Source organism: Carlito syrichta, unplaced genomic scaffold (assembly GCF_000164805.1).
Source record: "Carlito syrichta isolate Samal-C Ts95f unplaced genomic scaffold, Tarsius_syrichta-2.0.1 Scaffold270720, whole genome shotgun sequence".
Classification (NCBI taxonomy): Eukaryota; Metazoa; Chordata; class Mammalia; order Primates; family Tarsiidae; genus Carlito; species Carlito syrichta.
The window spans coordinates 529,477-552,972 of record NW_007214816.1 but is presented as its reverse complement, the minus strand read 5'-3'; the positions used below and the strand labels follow the sequence as shown (position 1 = coordinate 552,972).

At 38.6% G+C, this 23,496-nt stretch overlaps 1 protein-coding gene across 1 annotated transcript in view; it reads left to right on the top strand.

The window, feature by feature from the left end:
- Nucleotides 1-23,496, top strand: part of ATXN7 (ataxin 7) — an 88,215-nt gene that overhangs the window by 19,393 nt on the left and 45,326 nt on the right. Inside the window, exon 3 of the mRNA XM_021709645.1 lies at nucleotides 19,331-19,435. Coding sequence (XP_021565320.1) covers nucleotides 19,331-19,435 — 105 coding nt within the window. The remainder of the gene's footprint in view (nucleotides 1-19,330; nucleotides 19,436-23,496) is intronic.

The following is a 23,496-nucleotide window of genomic DNA, read 5'->3' as shown; positions in this document are numbered from 1 at the left end:
GGAGGGAGTGGCTAGTTGATTTTATTTTCTTTTGTTTCTTTAAAAGTTAGTTTATGTGGTATTTATTTTAAGATACGACCTTAGGTTTCCAGAAAACAGACTTGTGGAAGTTGTGTGGGTTGATTGAATCACAAATTTTGTACCTGAAAAGCTACTTATGTTCATCTTTGTTTTTAGAGTCACCAATTGTCCTAACTCCTTTGCAGCTAATTGCAGATGCTATATTTGTATGGAGATGCCGAAGACTAATTCCTTTAGGAGCTGGGAAAGTCTGAAACCACCCCCTTGTGTCCTGTCCTTTAGTACTTCTTGCCAGCTGGCAGCCTCTTCATTCCTGCCTACTGGGAGGCTATGATTGAGTTTGGCCTCTTTGGCGCATAGTGTGCTGATGTTTTGCTGCTCTGAGAAGGATATTCACAGAAGGAAAGAATTGCTTGGTTCTCTGGGTTCTTGAGGGTAGGGGATGTTTTTGTTTATGGGAACCACTTGGAGCAATGGATGGAGAAATCAGACAGTTTTCCTGCTTATACCTTTTTTCAGAGATTAAGATTGGATCGGGGAACCACGAGAAAAGAGATGTCCTTTGTGAGAGGCAGAAAGATAATAATTCTGGATGGAAACTGAGGGAAGAGAGTAAAATGAGGAATGTTATATTGTGATGACTCAGTTGTTTAAGTACTTCCTCTCTGGGTTTGTGTAATCACCAAGAATTTCACAGGAACTTAATGTTTGTTGTACAGCAGCATCAGATTTCTGGGTTACAATTTCTACTTAACTTCCCACAGACCTTAGGCAAGTTATTTACAACTTTTTTGCTTCAGTTTCCTCAAAAGTGGACATAGATTTGGATCATGTCTCCCCCATAGGGCCCTTGTGAGGATGTTTTAATTAATGCAGAGTTTTTCAGCTTTAGCACTAGTGACCTTTGAGGCCAGATAATTCTTTATTGTGGGAGAATGTTTTATGCACTGTAGGATTACAGTCATTAATCTGGCTGTAGTTTAGCAACTTGTCTGGTCTCTGCCACTGACCTCCACTTGTAACAACCAAAAATGTCTCCAAATATTCCCAATATTTTCTGGGGATCAAAAATTTACCCTTGCTTGAGAACCACACCTTTAATGTATAGACAGCCTCGAGCACAGTGCCTAGCATGTAGAAGTATTCTCCAGTGTTTAATTCTTGGTCAATGTTTAATAAAGGTTTGAATGAATGGATGATGAATAAATGTTGGTGTTGCTGCTGTTATGCTGTCGATAGAGTGCTACTTCCTTCCCTAGCAATCACACGGAAGAGACTCCTTATTGAGATTCTTGTGGCACTGCAGTAATTAAATCTTTTGAGTGGCTACCAAGGGAAGCACTGTCTCCCCATCCTGAGTTTCACTGCTTCATAGTTGCATAGCAGCACCTATGAAGTGCCAGAGTAGCCCTTGCTCAATATTCTTACTATCAAATGCCTACTTTTCTCTGGTTTCAATATTTCTGAAATCAGAATAGATGACAAAATTGAAGGGTAAATTTAAAAAAAATTTTCCCCCAAAGCTATTCACATACACTTGATGGCAACTTTGAAATTAAAGAATGTAGTATTTCTGTGAATATCTGGGCTTTGCAACTGGATTGGAAGCTCCTTATTGGCATGTCTTTTTTCCCCAGTACTGAGCACAATGCCTCAAACATACAGCCTCAACTTTTGAATAGCCTGCACTTTCCAATGTTCTGAGATGATGCCCTTAAACTGCCTGTCATATAGTTTTGTACCTTCATATACCTCAGAACAACAAACAGCACAGTCTCGCACATGATGATATTGGTTTCAAGAGTTTTCTTGAATAGTCACTGTTTTTGCCTTTCCAGCAGTGAGTTTATATATGATTGTTTTACTACATTTTTGCCCACTGTTATTTGATTGTTTTACTACATTTTTGTCCACTGTAATGGTGAGTATACACACAAACCAGTGTTGTAATGCTGATGATAAGAAGCATGCATCTCAAACTTTATGCAGTAGGGTTGCATAGACAAATTATATTACATGCTGTCAAGAAAGAGAAAAATAATGTGGCTAATTTTGCCAGTCATTCAGTACATATTGTTCTGAAATATGCTTGAACTAAGACTGACAAGTCAACTAAGATATAAGTTCCATGAGGGCAGAGTTTTACTTACCGCTACATCTTTGTGTTGAAATAGTGCTTTGAGTATAATAAACACACACATAATCATGGAATACTGGTTATTTTTACCTTATTTGGTCTCAGTTTCCACAAATCTCTCAAAGTATAAGCATCTCATTGTCCTGTGTTTCTTATATGGATTTTTTTTTTCATATAAATAAGGCCCCTTAATGCAAGTCAACTATTTCATCTGGTAGAAACAGCCATCTCTTCTTCTAATGTCAGTGACATGGCTGGCTGTGTGGAACTTAACTGGTTGACCTCTATATAGTGTCTAAGATAAGTTAAAGAATTATTTTAACTGACTTTAAAAACTAGCCAACCAAATCCTCCCTTAAAATGGAGCCCCACTGTTAAAATCAAAACCGATGAAAATCATTTGGCATGCAGAAAGTTATGACCTCAGTTGTATGTAAGGTAGGCTTAAGCTAGTCAAGAGACTGTTTTGTTTAACGTTGAAGTGCTAGAAATATATCCATAGAGATTGAGCCTCAAAGGTGATATCTGATCAGAAATTTTGTAATTTGAGGTGGAGCATATAGGATCCCAATAATCTGTTTGACTTTCTCACATATGGTTTTGTGTAGGAAAGTAGGGGACTACCTGTGGTAGGTTCTAGGTAAATATTTGTTGATAGATTAACCTCAGATTATAACATAATGATAGAGATGAAGCTCTCCCCTGGAATAGAACTTGATTTTTCTTTATTCATGTTTCTACTCATCCCATATTTTGTGTCTTTGACTGGTTGTTCAGTTTTCTAGTCTGCCCCTTTCTTTCCCAGTGGAATATTCATAATAAAGAACGGAAACACTATCATTTTCTAATGACCATAATCTGATTTATAAATGTTCCACAACTCAAACCCATTTGAAGAAAGGCAACAAGGCCTATGATAAATAGTCTCAAAAAGAGGAGTAGAAATGTTGCTGCCTAGCCTAGTGTAATTATTTTTGCTGTTTGGTTGGATAGGCAGGCTGCCAGAAGATGGAGGTACAAATTAATTAACCAGCTGTTTGTAGAGATATGGCCTTGTCATTACTGATAAGCACAGATGTATATAAGGCAGCTTGTCTGCTGTTTTTCTGAAATGAGGGAAGACAGAAATATGTTAACTAAAATAAAAAAGACCAAAGACTTAGTAGGGGAAGAGAATAGTTTTTGTTAGTTTCCATTTATTAGCACATAATATTCCCTTTCCCTGTTGTCTTTAAGTGCTTCCCAGTGTATTGAATGAATGCTTCTTAGTGTACTGAAAATGTGAATTGTCATGTTAGTTTTTTTAACAAAAGACTTGAATGCTTTGTACCTCAGTGTATTGAATGAATGCTTTTTAGTGTACTGAAAATGTGAATTGTCATGTTCGCTTTTTGTAACAAAAAACTTGAATGCTCTGTACCTCAGTTGAACATTTTTGGATCCCACTCTCCAGCCCCTACTATCATCAGTTCCAATATAATTTTTTGTGCATTATAATTTGGGGTAATTGAGATTTATTAGGCCAATGGTGAATTTTAAGTCGTATTGTGTATAAAGTAACTTAAGTGAATAGTTTTGTATACAGAAATGTCTTAAACAATTTTTGCAATGGGAGAAGGTATGTCACTTCAATAAGGGGTGATATTTGAAATTTCTTGTTTACTCTTCCTTAGATGTGAAACATAGTAGACTCTTAGTAAATACTTGTTGGAGGAAGGAATGAAGCTTTGTGACTAGTAACATATCATTGCATGCTGGTTAGGGACTGGGATCTAGAGTCTAGTTTGAACCTTTAACACCAGCTCCACCTCTTGCCAGCTGTGTGATCTTAGGCAAGTTACTTAATCTTTCCGGCCTGTTTCTTCATTTGTAAACTGGGGTTAAGAATAGTACCTGTACCACAGGGTTGTTGTGAGGATTATGTAACATGAAGCTTGTAAAGTACTTAGCGTATTGTCTGGCCTATTAAGTGCTCAATAAATGTTTGACACAGTGGCTCCTGTTGTTATATTGTATTTTAAACAGTTGCCTGAACTTTTATTTTGGGGCACTCAGAACAAACAAAACAAATCTGGGAGGAAATAAGTGTTTAACTTAAGACATCAGTCTGAACTGTGGCTGTTCAGGGTGTTATCTGACAGCCACATCTGTTTACATATGGTTGTGGTAAGTGAGCTTTGAGTACCATGTTCAGGTACGTTGACCAGGTTCCCCTAGAAAGACAAAGAGTGAAACTGCAAAGTCTGAAGAAGTAAAACTGAGATAAGAGAGTGCATAAAACTTTCTTGTGAAAGTATTGCCATTAGGTCTTCTAGTTTTTGAAACAGAAAGAAGCAAATGAACTGATAATCAAAACAGACTTACATCTAAGTATTTCCCAGTGGTAATAAACTATACCTAATCTGTTTAAACAGAAAAAGCCTGTGTAATATTAAGAGGGATTAGAAGTAGAAGTAATTAACCAGCAGTTAATGCTCCCCTTTCCCCTCTTCAGTGTTGCCTTACAAATCTCTCCCCTCTCTATGCCAAACCAGAGAAAGCAGCTATACAAATGAGTTTGATGTGTAAAGCGAAGCCTAAAGAAAATGCATTGAGAACTTAAAAAAGTACAATATTCAGAGAAGTTGGCACTAAAACCAAAAGAACAGTTTGTACTTTAGGGACCTAGTCTGACCCATCCTCAGATGTCTCTCTCTAGGTCTGACCAGTTGCCACCAACTATGAGGCACCATGAGTATTTATGGAATGAATGGAGGAGTGAAGGAATCTGATTGATTTGAGTTGTTTTCACAAGCATCAATGGGAGCATTAAATTGACATATGTGTATGAGTGCAACAGAATCTTTTAGACACAGGAGATTTATCTTTATTTTTATTGTAACTTCTCTTTAAATAGAACTGCCTTCGGGGAAAGCTTTAGTTCACTTGAGTGTAAGCACTGAGTAGTTTCAGACATTTATGCATGTTTTTCATCATTCTAGGAACCGTATTTTTAATTCCTGGATAACTTTCAATTATTGATAGTATATATGCCTTACTTTTTAAAAAAAAATTCTGATTCTTTTACATATGGAAGAAATAAAGATTTAGGCATGATTTATAAAAGATTTGCCTAAAATTAGGGAAGAATCTTCAAGATGATGGCTTCCTTGGTATCTTCTTGGATGTATCAGTTCTCCTTATAGAACTTAGATGTCCCAAGTGTATACTCTTTATTCTGAGACCTGGCATCCTTCCAGGATTCTTTCTCCGAGACCAGTACCACCCCATCCATCCTGTTCTGCAGGATAGGAAGTATGGTGTCATTCTCTTCACCACCCTTGTAACTAGGCTATTACCAAGTTATGTCAACAGTTCCTTCCAAATATCTCTGAATCCCTTCTGTGCCATCTAACTGCCGCCCCCAAGTCTAAGCTACCCTGCATCACATACCTGTACTACTGCAGACATCTCCTGACTAGCCTTCTTGCTTCTACTTTTGAACCATGCACCTCCCTTCTCCATACTACGCATATAGTCTGAGCAATGTTGAAAACATAATAAACAAATGGATGATTTATCCTTCACTAGAATGCTTCTATTAAGTACTTCTGGATGGTAGAGTATGGACCTCTGAAAATCTGCTCTGCTATAAAAGCAATGAAAACACTGGCAAGAATTGTCAAAATTGACTTTTCAGAACTCTGAAAATTAACCCCAAAGACTTGCAAGGTCTGATGAGCATTTATTCAAGAAAAATGGCTGAATCTGTACAGAGAATTCTGTAGTGTTTTAACTTGCTCTATTTCAGCTTTCTTCCTCAACTCCACCCACAGTAACTTTGAAAACGAACAGCCTCTCAACCATCATAGCTGTGAAAACCAGCAGCCAAACAGCCACTGGAAAAGATAAAATGGGTTTGGAGTGCCCCCAAAGCCCTGTTTTCAGAGAATTGTTACTGTTTGACCTAGCTGGTAGCTCCTTGTAAAGCTCCATTCTCAGAACTTGTCTTTATTTGGGCTGGCTCAGAGCTCTGTACCTTATCCCTAGAGAATCTGTTAAAAAAAATAATCAGCAGTGATTGTTCAACATCACAGTTGCCTGAGGTGGAGTGTTTGTTGGGGATATCAAGAGCCTGACCAGAAAAATAAAGAGGAAACACTGGGGAATGAGTTGTCAGTTGTGAATTTCAAAGAGTTCTGTCTTAGTTCTGGGAATCTAGAAAACCACATGCATATGTAGAGCTGTGCGTATGCCCAGATAGGACCTGAGAAGGCCCTAATCGCTAGCCTCTGGCTAACCTTGAGGCTGTATACAAGCAAAAGTGAGGGCTAAAGCAGAGTCATAAACTGCCTGCTGGAGCTTTGAAAATATTCCCCAACATAGGCACACAGCTCTCAGCAAAGGCTGGGACCCTTACTGGGTCAAGTCATTAAGAGAATCTCTGTGTAATGATTACCTGTTCTCTAAGCTAACCAAGCAGAGACTTGACTAGCCATATATGACAAAGAATACACACTCTAAACAATGAGTTCAGGAAAGTCACTAAACAGGGACAGGTAGATCTGATTTTCAGAATTGGTACATTATATTTATTTTCTTTTTTTTTTTAAATTTATTGTAGAGACGTGTCCTTGCCAAGTTGCCCGAGCTGGTCTCGAATCCATGGGCTCAGGCAGTCCACTCGCCTCGGCCTCCCAAAGTGCTGGGATTATAGGCTGAGCCACCAAGCCTGGCTGGTACATTATATTTCTTAAATTGTCTAGTTTTCAACAAAAAATTATGAGTCAAGCAAAGAAACAGCAAGGCATGGCCCACACATGGGGAAAAAAAAAGCACAAAATAGAACTATATCAAAGCAAAATTTTTATACATTGTTGAAATTGTTAGTTTTGATTCAGACTTGGTTGTTTGAAGTTAAGATGTTAATCCTTAGAATAACCACTAAAACAAAATAACTTTAAAAAGTGAAAGAAAAAACAAGGAAATTAAGAGTATACTAGAAAATACCATTGTAACACAAAAGAAGTGAGAATAGAGGAATACAAAACATAATACATTTAGAAAACAAACAGTAAGACAGCAGACATAAATTCTACATTAACCATTTAAAAACAAAGGTCAGTAGCCATTGCCATCTCCTAGTTACTTCTGTCCTTAGTGGTTTGAGAGTCATGGGTTTTCTGCAGCTCACACGCAAGATACCTAGCAGATGTGGTATTGCAATATTGTCCACATTTTGAATAAAAGAAATAATGGTATTCTTAACTGAGTCATGAGATTGTAGCCACAACCACAATAATAAAAATGATAAAATATACCATATTCTTCTTTGAGCCCTTATATGCACTCTGCTTTCTGTGTTTAGACAGACATAGAGCTAGGCTTTTTATATGAATTTAATCCAACAACCAACTAAGGCTTATACTGTAATTTAATTATTTTTCAAATGTAGGAATTATATGCCTAGAAGTTAAGTACCTTGTTGGAGGTTACACAGCCAGCTAAGTGGTAGACTCTTAGAGCCCACATCTTACCTTAGGGTATACATTTAGCTGAATGGAGGGATACAGATAAGATTTGGTAAGGATTTTAGCAGGCCTTTCCAGATTTAGGACACATAGCATTGAGGGGCTTGGTTTTTGGCTTGAAAAGTCAGAATTTGCTGATAGTGTTTTGAGTAGTAGCTTAAGGAACTTATGAGACAACCTTTCATGTGTACTGCCATGTTAGTTACTGTTGTAGCCCTACCTTCCTTTCCTAACCCAAGTTTCTTAGATTTTTTATATTTGCCTCCTCTGTTCTATCCCAGGCATTATATCTCAATTTCATTATGAGTGATGACAATGCAAGCTCTTGTGATTTTTACTTGTAGAAGGGTACTGTGATCATATTGGTCATTTGTAGTTAATGGTTAATAAACGTTAAGCATGTTTTCTTCCATCTAGCTCTTTTGTCTGCTGGTGTTTTGTTGATTGCTTTTCCTTGAAACATCTCACTTTTTAAAAATCCAATATTTATTGACTACTATGGTTCAGACAGGGCCAAACCTCATATATTTTGGCAGGTTGCTGATTAGCCTTTTTTTTGGCCTTTTTTGTTTCTGGCTGGTTCCCTCATTTAACATCTTTTGATGCAAGGGAAGTCAAGTTCCCTTTAATTGTTGGAGTAGATGACATGAATTTGGGAGATGTGGTTGTGGAGGGTGGAAATAAAATTCTATTTTTTCCTTTCTCAGTTGAGACTCAAAAGCCCCTTTAACAGCAGTTTCGAACTTTTGAAATATCATTGAAGCTACTTTTGATTACTTACTATTGAGAATCACTAACTGAAATAAATTTGGGACTAACTGTAATAAAACTTCAGTTATGTGGAAACCAGCCTTCCATGTCTCTCATGTTACTTGGAAGAAATTCTAACACTAATGGGGCTGAGAGTCTTGTATCTCAGGAAACCTTTGAGCAGCAATGAGAGCAGACAGTCCAGAAGTACCTGCAGAAGTCTGCTGTCAGGTAGGAATGCCTTACTTGACTTTGATGAAAGGAGGCAGAAGAGCTGAGATTTCCTGGGAGAGAGAGAGAATAACTCAGGGAGAGCACTGAGCAGTGAAGGAACTCATGGAGTGAGGTGGTAAAGTATGCACTTGGAGTAGCCTACCTTCAGATCCTGGCCCCTCCACTTATTGGCTCTGACATTAAGGCAGGCGGTCTCCTTGTGGCTCACTTGCTTTTTCATAAAGTAAGGTATCCACCCTGAGAGGTCAGAGGAGTTAATGCCACTGTACCTGAAACACAGAAAGCACTTGGTAATTGTAAATGTTTATTATTTTTGTTACATATATGAATGCTTCTCAACATTTTCCTTTTTTTGGTTGTGATTTTTGTTCACTGATAAATATCCAATTCCTAGAATAGTACCTAGCCATAGTAGCCATTCATGTATTCATTCAACACATAAATGAATGTATGACGTATACACTTGCCATAATACCTGACACACAATAAATACTTAATACATAGTTTCACAAAACATAGTGACTGCAGACCAGCAGAGATTAGAAGCGCAGTGGTCAGTGAATCCCACTGACAATAAAAATATAAATAATTTTAACAGCATTATGTACCTTGCACATACTCTGTGCCAGGCATAGTTATAAGCATTTTATGTGAAGTAATTTTCTTTATCCTCACATCTACCAGTTAACATCCCCGTTTAACAGATGAGAATAGTAAGGCAGAGTAACTTGCCCAAGGTTACACTCCTAGTGAGTGATAGAGCTGGGATTTGAACTCAGGGTGGTCTGATTTCAAGAGGCCATTCTCAAATTCTTTTGTTGAGAACCTACCTGTGCCAAGTGCTGTGCTGTGCAGATATGGCCCCCTGGCCTTGTGGAGTTTAAATCTTAGTGAGAGACAGCCAAAACACACATAAGAAATAACTGAGTGAGGAGAGAGAATTGTCTGAAGAGATAGGGGCCTACCTATAATTGTGTGGTCAGGGAAGTCTTTCTGATAAAATATAAGCTCAGACTTGGAGAGAGCCAGGTGAAGCATTCCATACAGAGGGAATAGAATTAGAGAAGGTCCTGAAGTGGTGGGGCTCATGTGATTATCAAGGAGTCCAGAATACTGATTTGGAGAGTACAAAGAGAGCACTCTGTGCCTTGAGGTTGCAGACATTAGGCAGAGCTTTCTAAGCATTGGTTTTTATTCTGACTACATGGAAAGCCACTAAGGAGATTAATTGGGCTAGGTGACATTTATGATTTAAAAACATTACTGTGGTTACTAAAGGGAGGGAGAAGGGGGAGTGGAGTGGGCCTGGAGAAGCATAGCCACTTTTAGCTCAAAGACCATGATGATGGGAAGGAAAAATGGCACACTTGCAAAGTACTTACTATGTGATGGGCACTGTCCTAAGCATTTTACATGTATTTATTTAGCTGTCCCAACAGCCTGTGAGGTAGAGAGTATAACTTTGCACATTTATAGATGAGAATATTGAGGAATAGGCTAGTAAGTGAACAGATCTGAGATTTAAATACAAATCTTTAGGTTCCAGAGGCTGTACTTGAGCCTCTACGCTTTGATGCTGTGTAGCAAACCAAGTTCTTCATTCTGTGTCTCTGACCCTTCATGTATTTTTGCATTAACTGTAGTGAGGAAGGAAGAAGCTGCAGACTAAAATTTGGATTCTTCCCTCTACCTCATCCACACATCTGTGGTCTCCTGGGCAAATTTTTGCAGGATCCTCTATAGACCATGTCTTCAATCTGGTTCATCTTCATTGCACAGGCTCTTTTGCATTAGACTTTGGGGAATACCTTCCTTATCCAAGTCAATCTACACTCATGGCAGAGTTACCTTCTGGATCATGTGGCTTCTTCATTGAAAGTCTTGAGTTCTCCCTAGCTTGGAGAGTAGAGTCACTGTCCTCTGCAGCTGGAGCCCCATCATGGCTCCTCTGCCTCTCCCTTACATGTCGTCCAGGAAGGAGTGTGTGGTCAGCAGTAGGAGCACAAGAGTACTTGAGAGTTAAGCTCATACTGTGAAATAATCAATTGCTATTTGGTATATACTATAGTTCTCTTTTACCTGAGGAGGATACTTTCCAAGACCCCCAGTGAATACCTGAATCCAAGGATAGTACTGAACCCTATATGTACTGTGTTTTTCAAATATATGCATATCTGTGATAAAGGTTAACTTATAAATTAGGCACAGTAAGAGATTAACAACAATAACTAATGGTAAAATAGAACAATTATAGCAATATGCCAGCATCATGCACTCTTGGGCCATTACTAAGTAAAGTAAGAATTCCTTGAACATAAGCTCTGTGATACCAGGATAGTGAACCTGATAACTATTAAGTGACTAATGAGCAGGTAGAGTAGATGCCATGGATACACTGGAGAGAGATGATTCATGTCCTGGGTGGGATGGAGCAGGATGGCATGAGAATTTATCCTGCTACTCAGAATGGTGTGCAGTTTGAGACTTATGAATTGTTTATTTGTGGAATTTTCCATTTAATATTTTTGGACTGTGGGTAACTGAAACTGGAAAGTGAAACCCCGGATAAGTGGGGACTAGTATATATCAATCTCCTGTGAGTGAAAAACTGGGGCCCTTGAGACAAATTCTTCCAATGTGGGTTGATCGTGTGCTTTTGTTTCTTTAACATTTATTAAGCATTTCGTATGTGCTCAGCACTGAGCACTTTACATTGACCAGTTCATTTAATCTTCACAGTAATACTGTTAACTGTATTTTACAGACAAGGAAACTGAGTGTTCAGCGAGGTTAACTAATTTAAGCATGTTTACACAGCTGGTAAGAGAGAGTAAAGAATTTGAATCCAAACAGTCTGACTATGGAACTGCTGTCAGCTACTCCACTTGGTATATTAACAAAAGAGATTTGACCAGTGTGCAGATTTGAGAATCAGCCGCTGAAACATGATAATTTTATCAGAAACTTCCTTCAGGTATGAGATCATGTGTTCAGAGAAGACTACTACTGAACTTGAACTTTTGTCTTACTGACTAACATACCCAATTTTAGCAGATGATTACCTCGGGTCACCAAATGACATAAAGGTACAATTATAACTTTCTGACTGATGATGGCATCACAGAGACTTACTCTAATATTTCAATTATTGTCTATCAGGTGGCATTTAACATGTATTTTTTGCTGCTTTCTGTAGGCGATGTTAGGCATCATTAGGCACTGTCACTAGAGCACTGAACAAGACAGATATGGAATGTTAAGACTCACACAGCTACGTGGATAGTTACCAATGGGGAAGGAGCTGTGTGGCAAGACTAGTCAATGCTCTGAAACCATGTAACAAGAGCCCTGCCTAGCCATGTCTATGGGGAAGTGACACCGGGGCTAAGACTGAATGATATAGAGCATTAAGCCAGGTAAAGATCTAGGGGAAACAAGTTCTAAGAAGAGGGAGCAGCAAGGAGAGCTGTGACAGAAGAGAGCATGGTGTGCTCCAGGAGCAGATTCAAGACCAGAGAGGTCAGATATGGAGAGTCAGGGTCAGGCTGTTGGGCCTGTGGGCCAGGTCAAGGATCTTAGTTTTTAATCTTAAGAGCGACTGGAAGCTACAGAAAAGTTCCAAATGCCAGTCATGTAAGAGGGGGGACCCCTCCATAAAACAGAATTTATGTATTGAAAATTGTATATTTATTCTTACATGTTTAAACTTCAGTTGTCTTCACCACACTCTCTGTTTGATGCAATACATCCATCAAGATGCTTTTTCCACTGCTCAAAACAGTTTTTGAACTTGTCAATTTTGATGCCTTTTAGTGCTTGTCATTTTTTGTTTCACCTCTTCCACAATGGCAAAACTTTTCCTTTTGAGGACTTTTTACATCTGGGGAAACAAAAAAAGTCACTTGAAATGAGATCGGGTGCATAGGGAGGGTGGGAAACAGGGGTCATCCATCTCTGGTCAATAACTGCTGAACACTCAGCATGGTGTGGGCAAGTGCACCTGTAAATCACCCATGATGAAATGGGCAAATGCATTAAAAGAATCTCCAAAAAAAAATTCACTGAAACCAAATGCAGCCTCTCACAACATTGTTAGCTGGTACACAAATGCTAATGGGTGAATAGAACACTTACCTAGTGAGGGAAGCCTGTATTACAAGGAGCCCGCCCTCCAAAAGGTAATTCTGGATTTTTCTGGGTCCCCCTCGTATTTCATAGACACACAGCAAGAGTTCACTTCTCAGGCTTTGTGCTACACAAGAATGGGAGTCCACTGTTGACTGGGCTACAGACGTTTTCACTTACAAGTTTTATCCATAAATCACAAATTGGTGAGTGAAGGACTGAAATGGAAGTTATGAATAGTATGAGTAAGAGCTCAGTTCTATGTGAATGGTGGGAATTCCAGAAAGAGAATAGGGGGAAAAAAGCGTTCCATGTTATAGGAACTATTTTGGCCAAAAGGTAGGACTATGGAAGAACAAGGCAGATTCTGGGAATGCTCAGAGTCTTGAGACAGGAGCAGATTGACTCAGGCTGGAAAAATAGGAGGAACCAGAATGTTAGCGGCCTTGGTCGGGGGTCCAAGCCCTACTTTGAAGCCAGCAGGAGTCTTCAAGTAGAGGAGTGTTATTATTGCTTTACAGGTCTTTGACTCTGGCAGCTGGGAGGAGAAGGTTGGAGGAGGAAGAAACCATGGCCTTGCTAGGACTTATTCAAGTGAGTAGAGTCAACCATCCTTGACCTAAGGCACTGGCAGTGGGAGTGGCATGGAGAAGGCTGCTTCTGAGAGGAATACTGGAAATTGCCAGGGCTTATAAGTACAGCTGACCTGGGTTCAAATCTTGGCTGTGCCACATACTAGTTTGTGAGATTTTTCAATGTCTGTGTGCCTTAGTTTCCTAACCAGTGCAATGGGAGTGTAGGTCTTTTATCTCTCAGGCTGTGGGGAGACGTTGAGTGAGCACTTCTTAGGGCCAGATGCCCTTTTAAGACTTTGCATGTATTAATTTTCTTAGTCTTTCTACCCTGTGAAGTACCGAGGTGAATTAGGTATTGCTATTGGACAAATGAAGAAAATGATGTTCAAAGAGGTTGTAGAACTTGCCCAAGGTCATATCCCTCTTGATCAAGAGAACCAGGATTCAGAGTGATAGCCACTGTTTAAAATACCAGTGACAGAGAGTGACTAATTGAGAAAGGGGAAGGATAACCCTTTGAAGAGGAGGAGGCAACTGAACTGAGACCTGATGTGTGAAAATGTGTCAGGCATCTTATGAAGAGCAAGGGCAGAACCTGACTGGGAAAAAGATTTCTGGGTCTGAGGAGAGAAAGGAGATCAGAAACAGAGTGATCCAAAGAGAGAGGAGTGGGGAACAAGAGCACAGAGGGTAAGAGGGAGGTATACGCCTATCTGGCAGGGCCTTGGAGGCCATGGCAAGGGCTGAGATGTTATTCCAAGAGAAATGAGAAGCCACTATAGAATTTTAAGCAGGTGAGTGACATGATCTGGTGGAGGATTTTATTATTTATTTTTATTTGAGTCAGGGTCTCACTGTGTCATCCAGGAGGGAGTGCAGTGGCATAATTACAGCTCACTGCAGGCCCGGCCTTGTGGACTCAAGCAGTCCTTCTGTTTCAGTGTCTTGAGTAGCTGGTACTACAGGCACTTGCCACCACGCCTGGTTTATTTTGATTGATTGATTGATTTTGTAGTGATGAGGTCTTGCTATGTTGCCTTGCTATGTGGTGGAGGATTTTTAAGAATCACTCTGACAGCCACCTCATGGAGAGGCTCATAGCCCACTTAGGAGACTTTTTCCATAGTCCAGTGGAAGGGTACTGGTGGCAGGCCCTGTAACTGTGGCCGTGACGATGGAGAGAAGTAGGTAGAGGTTTTAGAATGGAACTGACTGGACTTGCTAGTGGCCTGGATGTAATAAGGGACAGAAATTGGAGATCATGCCAGCTTTTAAGTTTGAGCTATTGGGGGATGAATAGTATTATTTACCCAAAGGAGGGAAGGTTGTTGGGCAAGAAACAGGAAAGGGTCAAGAGGGAAGCTCTGTTGGATAGAGAGCTATCCAACAGAGCTTTTTTTTCCGTTTGAAATGTATATAAGACATCCAGATGGCGACGTCTAGTAGGCAGTTGGGTATGTGAAACTAGATAGAGCTTGGGAGCAGTCTGAGCTGGGGATGGAAATGTAGGAAGCATTGGCATGTAGAAGTTTGGGATGCGTAGGAGAAGGAAGGCACTCAGTACTTGTAAGGTTAAATACTTTGCTATGCCATTCAAGTTTTCTTGATGCACAAAGTCCTCAAAATGGAGTTGTCAGCACCAGAGTCACTAAATACATTCACCATTGTTTGGTGTCCAGTTTCTGACAAAGGGCCATCATTCTGCATGTGACTGTGGAGTTTCTATATACATTTGTTCAAGTGTCCATGTGCTTAAACCTAGTCCCTCTTAGTATGCTGGCCTGGGGTCTCCCAAAGTATGTGATGGCCTAGATGTGGGTGTTGGGCCACTTGCTGATTGGAACATAGGGATGACCCAAATCCTGAGAAAGATTTAGGGCTTACACAACAATAAAATTCATTCTTTCTAATTAGTTCAGAATCTATGAATTCAAGTACAGTGTTTAAACTTTATTTTCAAGTACATAATTTTATATATTTTAAGTGTGTTTTGAATATGTTAAAATTCAGTAATAAACTCATTTTTATTAACTGAAATTTTTATGTTCTGTTATAAATCAAACTTGTCCCTGTATTTGGGCAAGATCCTTATGTTAATATGCAAGTAGGCGGATTGTGAAGTAGCTGGTTGTGCTACTTCTTGCTGTGTGACATTAAACAAAATTGTTTCTCCATAAGTAAAATGAGCATTATTGTAGGATTATTGTTAGAAATAAGTGAGACAAACTATATAACCACAGAGACCAGCACATTGCTGAGGCCTAAACTAAACTGAGACTATTTATTTAATGCTATTTTAACTACTATTTAATTATTTAGACTAATTCAGTTGATTTTCTTTAACAAAAATGTTTTGGTATCTGTTTCATACTTTTCAGCTGTAAATTATGAATGTTATAGCATTTCTATAATTTGGACTTTTCTTATTAATAGTCCTGTATCAGAAGCATTTTGCACAGGAGTATATGGAACTTATGGTACATTACTTTAAATTTTTATTTTTCAGAATGAAATGTTCTTAAAATGTTTAGAAACATATATACTGTCTCTCACACAAATTATTTCTTTCTGTTGCCACAACATTCCACACACTATTCCTGTTGCTAAGGCCTCTGGAATGTCCCGGTGCAGAAAAAGAATATAGAACTCCCTGTTTTTTTCTGAAGAAGACATTTTATTTAAATTGTTTTGTATCCTCTAGCCTACTTCCAAATATGGATATCTGAAAGTAAAAAATTTGGAAAGCTAAAATTAAAGTTGCTTTAAAATTTCATGACAGGAATTCAGTTTCATAGGGTGGAGTGAACTGGATTTAAGTATACTATATTTCTTTCCACAAGAGGGTGTGTGTGTGTGTGTGTGAGGGAGAGAGAGAGAGAGAGCGAGAGCACAAGTGAGAGCGACAGCGTGAGCACGCACATGTGCACACATGTGCTTGCTTTTTAGGGAGATGCGATATGCTAATGAGAGATTAAGAAACTGCGTTTACAGGTCACACATACTTGACCCTGGTTATGCTGCTTCCTTGCTGGGTGATATTAAACAAAGTTGTTTCTCCATAAGTAAAATGAGCATTATTATAGGATTATTGTTAGAAATAAATGATATAAACTGCATAAAAAAGTACTTGACATAGATAGGGCCTGATACATAGTAGTCTCTTAATATATTTCAACTGTTTATCATTGTGATTATCATTATCAATTGTAATTGATCTTAAGTGATTGAGGAATTGAAATTTTTGCAGAATTATAATTTCCTGGTCCCTTACAAAATGACCCCTACCCTTTTCTTTTCTTTTCTTCTTTTTTTTAGAAAGCAAGATTTATTGAGAGGACAGAGAAGCTCCCACAGTGGGAGAGGACTTGAGGGGGTTGCCGACCCCTACCCTTATAGTTTTACTAGTTATAAGTTTCACCAAAGGATCAAAAGAACCAGGGCAAAAAGGAACTTTTTTTTACATATACATCATGTGACAAATTGAATTCTTGGTTACTTGAAAGGATCAGTGGTTTTTAGTTTAAACTGCTTTATTTTTAAAGGGGTAGGTGGCTAGTACACAAAAGTATTTAGCATCTGGCAAAGTGATATATTTTATTTTTTTATTTTTCGATTATTTCTTTTATTTTCTTTTTAGTCAGAATCTCACTCCCAGGTTGGAGTGCAGTGGCATGCTCGTGGTCACTACAGCCTCGACCTCCTGGGCTCAGGCGATCCTTCTGCTTCAACCTTCCAAGTAGCAGGAACTACAGATGCGTGCCGCCACACCTGGCTAATTTTTAAAAAATTTTTTGTAGAGACGCAGACTCACCAAGTTGCCCAGGCTGGTCTCAAACCCCTGGACTCAGGCAATCCTCTTGCCTCTGCCTCCCAAAAGGCTGGGATTACAGGCCTGTGCCACCTTACCCAGCCTAAAGTGATATATTTTTAAACAGCATTTCTTGACATTGCATTCTATGGGAAACTACAGAGACCAGCACATTGCAGAGACCTAAGACCATTTATTTAATGCTATTTAACTGTTATTTAATTAGTAAAACTAATTGAGTTGTTTTCTGTAATGAAATTGTTTTGGTATCTGTTTCACACTTTTCAGCTGTAAATTATGAATGATATAACATTTCTATAATTTGAATTTTTCTTATTAATAGTCCTGTATCAGAAGCATTTAGCACAGTACATGGAACTTATGGTAAACTACTTTAAATTTTTATTTTTCAGAATGAAATATCATATCAAGAAACTGTAATCATGGAAAATGGCTATAACATGTACATCACTGCATGGATATAGTCTTTCCCCTTCAACTATATATACTATATTTAACTCAATATGGGCAGGCTATCAAGGAAAATAACATATTATTCAGCTATTATTTCTCATTAAATAAACATAGTCACAGAAAGCCTCTTACATCATCTAATCAGTTTGTGCAATCAGAGATATTCAGCCCTGACATTCTAATTTATTGACATTGGAATCTGGAAAGAATGTATAGAAATCATTTCTCTGGTCTTCAAGGGATACCAAATCTAAGCCACATTATGGATGAGAATCGAGTTTCAGCTATTGACCTTAGACACAATATTTTACCTCTCTGTGAGTCAGCTTCCCCTTTTTAGAGTGGAAATATAATGGTATCTATCTAGGTAGTTGTGAGGGTTAAAATGAGATAAAAACACATAGAAAGTACTTGATACTGCAACTGCATCTCAGAATCATGTTGGGCCCCATTGTATTTCAGATTTACAGCTAGCTATTCGTGCAATTGAGTGTAATAGAAACTATTTAAGAACATAGGGGCTATAGCCATGTGTACATATCAGATCAATAATTTGATTTAGAAGTTATCGTCACTTGACATCTACTTAGAGCATTTTCTTCTCTCTTTAAAATCACCAAGATCACCTAAGCTGAAGAAAGTATGAAATTAAATCTTCATAGGAAATAAAGCAAATTCTAATCAGCTTTTTGGGTCTTTTTTTTTTTTAAACTTGGTATTTGGTTTACTAGAACATTTGCTTAATTGAAATATACTAATTATCCACTCATTGTAGATATTCTGAATAGTGCACTTAGTATAAAATGCTTATTTGAAATCACCAATTTAGAAATATTTAAAATTTTAGATTCTAGGTCTGAACTTTTAGCTCTGTTCCCTAGATTGTTGCTCATAATTAATTATTCATGATTGGGACTTTGTAGTTAATTATATTTACCAGATATCAAGTTACTTTCAGTTTTCATGTATATACAGATAGTTCAGTTTCACTGTTACATTTAATTAAATTGATTTCTTACTGTTAGAAAAGACAAAAAAGCTTTTATCCTACCCTATTCTGGTAACCAAACTGAGACTAATGTATGAAATGTTGTGTTTGTACTGAAGTTCAGTCTGTCTGTCTAGTGGCATCGTATGTAAGCAAAAGAGCTAGAAGCTAGAGGTTGTTGTGACTTGAAAAAATAGTCTAAAAATAATTTTCTCTATATTACATGCTGAAGAAACCAGCAGTTTTATTCATCTGTGAAACTTCTATTCCCTTTCTTAACTGTTCCATAGAACTCAGGGACCAGATGGCTGGAATAGAATGCATAGTTAAACAAATAAAGCCATTAGATGCTACAGCTTTGTGAATTACTAAGCATTTTATGTGCTTGCAGATTCTTCCCCATAACACTTGGTAGTGTTCATCTAATGTTGCTTTATTGTGCAAATGTATTCATTATTTGCATTTTAATAGATTTGTCTATTTCACCTCATAATAATGATTTTTGGTACACTTCATTTTAACCCTTTGTACAATGTGTCTATAAACTTGATTTGATTTATCTCTTAATGGTCATGGTGTGCCACATCAGTTCATTTGTCCTGGTGCACTTTATAATAAGGCAGCTCCTTTAAAGAGTATTGTTCTCTTAAACGATTTTCTATCAATCAGAACCAGATGAGTGAGTGATGCTCTGTTTCTATATTGCAGACATGCCAATATTTGGTTTCTGTCCAGCCCATGATGATTTCTACTTGGTGGTGTGTAACAACTGTAATCAGGTTGTCAAACCGCAGGCATTTCAATCACATTATGGTAAGTGCTTAACCATTTAAAAAAATCATTATTAGAAGGTAAAAGGTAAAGCAGGATTAAGCTGAAAGACAATGATAATATCCCTCCCCCATCAGAAAGTAGGCTTTCTGAATCATTGATTGGGTTAATAACTATCAGATACTGGACGTTTTTAACTTTTTATTGAAAGTGATGGGAATTTTCTGGTTTTTATTGAAATTAGACAGAAATTGTAATTTTTAAAATACTGTATCAGTATTTTACTTTTAGAAACAAACAAATCCCCTGGCTGTGAATTTAGTGGATTTTAAAATTATATATAGAGTACACTCACAATACAGACACGTAGGCTTTTTTTTTTTTAAAGGATATGTGATTTTAAAAATCCAAGTTCAGTCATTCCACATCTTGGGTGTTAATTATCAGGGTCCAAATAAAGTGGTTTGGCATTGCTGTAATGTCACCTAGAGTATTTAAGATAAGATTTTTATTATAAAACTTGTTTCTATGCCCAGTTTGGTACAATAGCAAACCAGAAGTATTTGAATACCTACCTTACTTCAGGCACTGAATATGTTATATGATTCCTACCTCCACAGATGATATAATTGGAGAGACAGGCAAAATTAACTAGATACACTTAAAAAAATAACTGCCAGTTATTTCCTCATTGTTCTTAATAGTACAAACGCAAGCTTGAAATAGAAAGTAGCAATGGAGTTCTTCTATAGAAAGAGTTTAAAATACTCTTTTAAAAGCAGCATAAGAGGTGAATGAGCCCTATATGATGAGAAGGAGCAACTCAGGCAACATCTGAGTAAGAGCATCCCATACAGAGGGAACCGCCAGCACATAGTCCTGAAGAAGACCAGCGTGACTGGAGGACAGTCAGTGAAGGGAGATGGAAACTAGAGGAATCCAGCATTATGCACATAGTCCTGAAGAAGACCAGCGTGACTGGAGGACAGACAGTGAAGGGAGATGGAAACTAGAGGAATCCAGCATTATAAGCAGGATCATTTATAGGCCAGGGTAAGAGGCAGCTTGCAGGCAGTTAGAATTTACAGGACTTGATGTTGGGACTGCTATTGTGTTAAGCATCACACCATCATAATCAACATACCATCGTTTCTTTTCAAGGAATACATCTTTTATTTAACCATAAAAATGTTATTTGAGTTTCTGCTTCTGAATGAGACCCTGAGGTAGGCACCAGAGTAAGTACAAGATGGATAAGATATTATCGCCCTGCTTAAGACTCTCAGAGGCTAGCATTAGAAAAGGCAGTTAGTTAATTGCCAAGTTATTTTGGAGTTGAGGATTTTAAAGCCAGATTAGTATGTATTTTAATGTAAATCTGTGAGATCCATATATTAGTTCTCTGCCTTGAACAAGTTATCCAGCCTTTGCTTTCTTTGTTATAGTGCAGGGATGGTAATACCAACCTCATAGGTTCCTGGTTTGGATTAAATGAAATAACATGGGTGAAGTCTCTAATACAATATTGGAATATACTAGATATGACAGACAAGGACAGAGACACAAGAAGACAGAGAGAGAGAGAGAGAAAGAGAGAGAAAGGTTCAGCTCTATAGGACAGTGTGAGTCTAAAGTCATAAAACAGTCCAAGGTCTTAAGGAGGAGGAGCACAAGTTGCATCTTGATACATAACTTGGAGAAGACATCTTAGAGAAAGTAACCGTCATATTAGCGTTGGAAGAATAGAATGAGTTATTTTTCCCACGTATAATTTTTTTCTTAAGTTTTAGACACAGTACATGTTCATTGTGGGAAATACAGAAAATTTTTTGAAAAAGTACCTATGTCCACTAAAATGGGATGTGTTTTGATGAGAATAGACAGGGCTGTCACATATGACTGCACAGTCTGTGCACTGAACAACCATATTTGGTGACCCCAGGATGGCAACAGGGTTGATGTGAGCAAGCTCAGGGGCAGGAAATTCCAGGCTCTCTGGAATGTGCTGTTCCAGTCACCATTGGCCAGAGCTGAGGTGCCCACATGTGGATGAGCGGAGTACAGAGGCAGGCTAGGACTAGTTCACAGGGCCTCACTTTCCATCAGAGTCCCCTGCCCTTGATGTGTCAATGGGGACTTGAATAGATTTTTTTAGAACCAGAGTGATATGACTTAGTGGTACTCCAGGAAACTGATAAGTAAAAGTGGATTAGGAGTAGGTGCAAGAGGGAACACTTAGAGGTATTACCTCTCCCAGGACTTCCTTCGGCATTAAGAGGCCCCTTTGGTCATCTCTCCTAAGAGCATTTTACTCGGTGGTTGCAGCACATTCTAATGGAGATTTCCTTTTTAATCTTCCTTTTTCCTTCTTAGAATGTTAGTGTATGCGTAGGGAAAAGTATCTTAGAATCATATTTATACTTTCTGTTCTTTTTGCCCTACCAATACCTAGTATAGTGTCTCCTAATAAGATACCTGTTGAATGACAAAGAGATGATGGTAACTTTAAAAATGTAAATGGTAAAGTGTGAATGCAGGATTCACATATTCTAGAGTCTTTTGTGGCTAGGCAGGTGATATGACTGACAAAACCTGGGTGGAGGGCTGAGGTCCCTCTAGGGGCAAAGGAAATACTACATATGTCAGAGAGAGGAGTGTCCCTGGCAGAAAGATGAGGGCCAAATGCTCTGAGAGAGGGATTTTGCTGGGAAATGGAAGAATGCCCTCTTTGAGGCAGCAGTGGAGGAGAAAGCTGGTAAAATTGAAAAGAGGTTTGGAGGTAGGTAGGGTTCGGGGAGTAACCGAGTAAAGGGGAGGGAGACACTCTGTGGTGGTCCTGGAGTGACACCCAACTTGCTTGGAGGAAAGGAGGGGTGGGCAGGTCCTCAGGACCAAGAAACATTCCCAGTGCTGCCACTGTCTCTTCTGTCTTTCAGGGGTTGAAACAGGAAAGAGTATTTTTGAAACCGTGTTTTGTTGAAATTCCCAAAGGCCAATTCTTGCATTCCTGTTTTCCACAGTTACCAACAACAACAACAAGTTTACAAATTTAGAATCTTTCCAAGTGACCATTACAATGTGTTTATTATGGTATTGGGGGGAATAAATCTGCCAAAGGAGGGATTGTATTTTCTTATCTTTCGATGAAATTGGTGAAAATGTGTGGGCAGTCTTCTGTGAATTCATGTATTGCTGATATTCAGTCTATGACTTTTATAAACAAATGAGCAGTTGCTGCAAAATCCAGCAGGTATTTCCTTTAAAACCACTGCTGCCAGGACAGAGAAGGATGCTACAATGACAGTAAACTTGTAAATCAATAAATGTTGGTGGTAAAGTTATTCTGAGTTGGTGAGCAGCTTATTATTCAGAGTAGTAAGAGGCCCAATACTTTTTTGTTAGCCAGGCTGCCTTTTGGGAAGTTAACGATTAACCAGGATTTTCATTTGAGCAATGATGGTGAGTGATTGTAGTGTCATTTTGGCATTTCCAGGTTTTCAGTCTGATTGCTTTCATAGTATAGTTTGCTTTCTTGAACACTACATAGTAATGGCACACTTTCTTGATGTTGTTTTAATGTTTTGAAATATTCCAGCCTGCCACATGTTTCTCTTCAGTTATTCAGTATTTTTAAAAAGTAAGATGTTTCTTACTGAAAATTTCAGGCTTACAAATACAATTCGAATCAGTGAATCCCAAACCCGCTGTGCATCTAAATGAAAAAGGAACTTTATAAGTGGGCAGCTTCCCAAGGCCCACTCCAGACCTGCTGAATGAGAAACTCCAGGGATAGGACCCTGGAATCTGCATTTTAAACAGCTTCCAGGCTGCTTCTGACAGGCTAGCTAGCTGGGATGTGTGCTTTCACTAGCAGACATAGTTCACTCTGGCAGAGCTGCTGCTTTGAGTGCAAGTGGCTGGCATATAGTGACTGACATAGATCAGCGCAGAGAGACTTGTTGAACCTGGAAAGGAGGCCTCTTTTAAAAAAAAAATTGCTGGCCGGGCTTGGTGACTCAGCCTGTAATCCCGCACCTTGGGAGGCCGAGGTGAGTGAATTGCCTGAGCCCGCGGGTTCGAGACCCGCCTGGGCAACTTGGCGA